Source organism: Neoarius graeffei, chromosome 26 (genome assembly GCF_027579695.1).
Source record: "Neoarius graeffei isolate fNeoGra1 chromosome 26, fNeoGra1.pri, whole genome shotgun sequence".
In the NCBI taxonomy this organism is placed as follows: Eukaryota; Metazoa; Chordata; class Actinopteri; order Siluriformes; family Ariidae; genus Neoarius; species Neoarius graeffei.
The window spans coordinates 56,559,128-56,559,997 of NC_083594.1; the positions used below are offsets into that span (position 1 = coordinate 56,559,128).

Below are 870 nucleotides of genomic sequence, written 5' to 3' on the forward strand. Positions count from 1 at the left end.
TCTGAGTCAAAGTGTAAATGTTTATGGATTTCATGCACAGTGATGTGAAACACACTGACGGGCCCCTGTGCCTCTGGAACACTTTACACCATCATCGTAACTGCTGTCAAGAGCTGCGTCTCAAATCGAAAACTCTGACCTGACACTCAAGAGTTATAGCGTTAGGGGACTACAGATTAGGGATGTGTTTTTAATTTTTTAACTTTATGAGTTTTGACTCATCCAGACATATGTGTGAGTGTGTGTGAGTGTGTATGAGTGTGTGTGAGTGTGTGTGATTACAGCAGTGCTGTGATACACACTTCCTCATAGTGCCACGCCCAGCAAAATAATGAATCAAAGTACACACACACACACACACACACACACACACACACACACACACAGGTGTGTCAGTGTATAAAAGCAGCTGAGTGAGGCAGCAGAGTCAGTTATCGTGTTACAGACTTAAAGAGCTTTTGTGTTTATTTCCTCAGGATGAAGATTCTGATTATTCTACAGATCACCGCAGGTAGGACTTATTATCCATCTCTCTCTCTCTCTCTCTCTCTCACACACACACACACACACACACACACACACACACACACACACACACACACACACACAGACACACAGACACCCCTGTTCCCAAGTCTCTGACCTCTAATACAGTATAATGTCATGTTATAGCATGTTAGTAATGTACAGTATTAACAGTGTGTTATAGTGTGTTGCTGTTGAGTATCATGGAGTATTTTAGAGTTTTATTAAGTATTAAGAGAGTGTTATGTCCCATTACTCTCATTTTATTCTAGTATTGTAGTATTAGTGGAGTATTGTCGAGTATGATTGAAAATGATGGTATTATATTGTTGAATATGAAGTACT

At 40.1% G+C, this 870-nt stretch overlaps 1 protein-coding gene across 1 annotated transcript in view; it reads left to right on the forward strand.

Moving 5' to 3' along the window:
- The first annotated feature begins 276 nt into the window (after positions 1-276).
- lamb3 (laminin subunit beta 3) overlaps positions 277-870 on the forward strand; it is a 10,319-nt gene continuing 9,725 nt past the window's right edge. Inside the window, exon 1 of the mRNA XM_060910769.1 lies at positions 277-511. Within this exon, the coding sequence (XP_060766752.1) occupies positions 478-511 (34 nt within the window). The 5' untranslated portion in view covers positions 277-477. The remainder of the gene's footprint in view (positions 512-870) is intronic.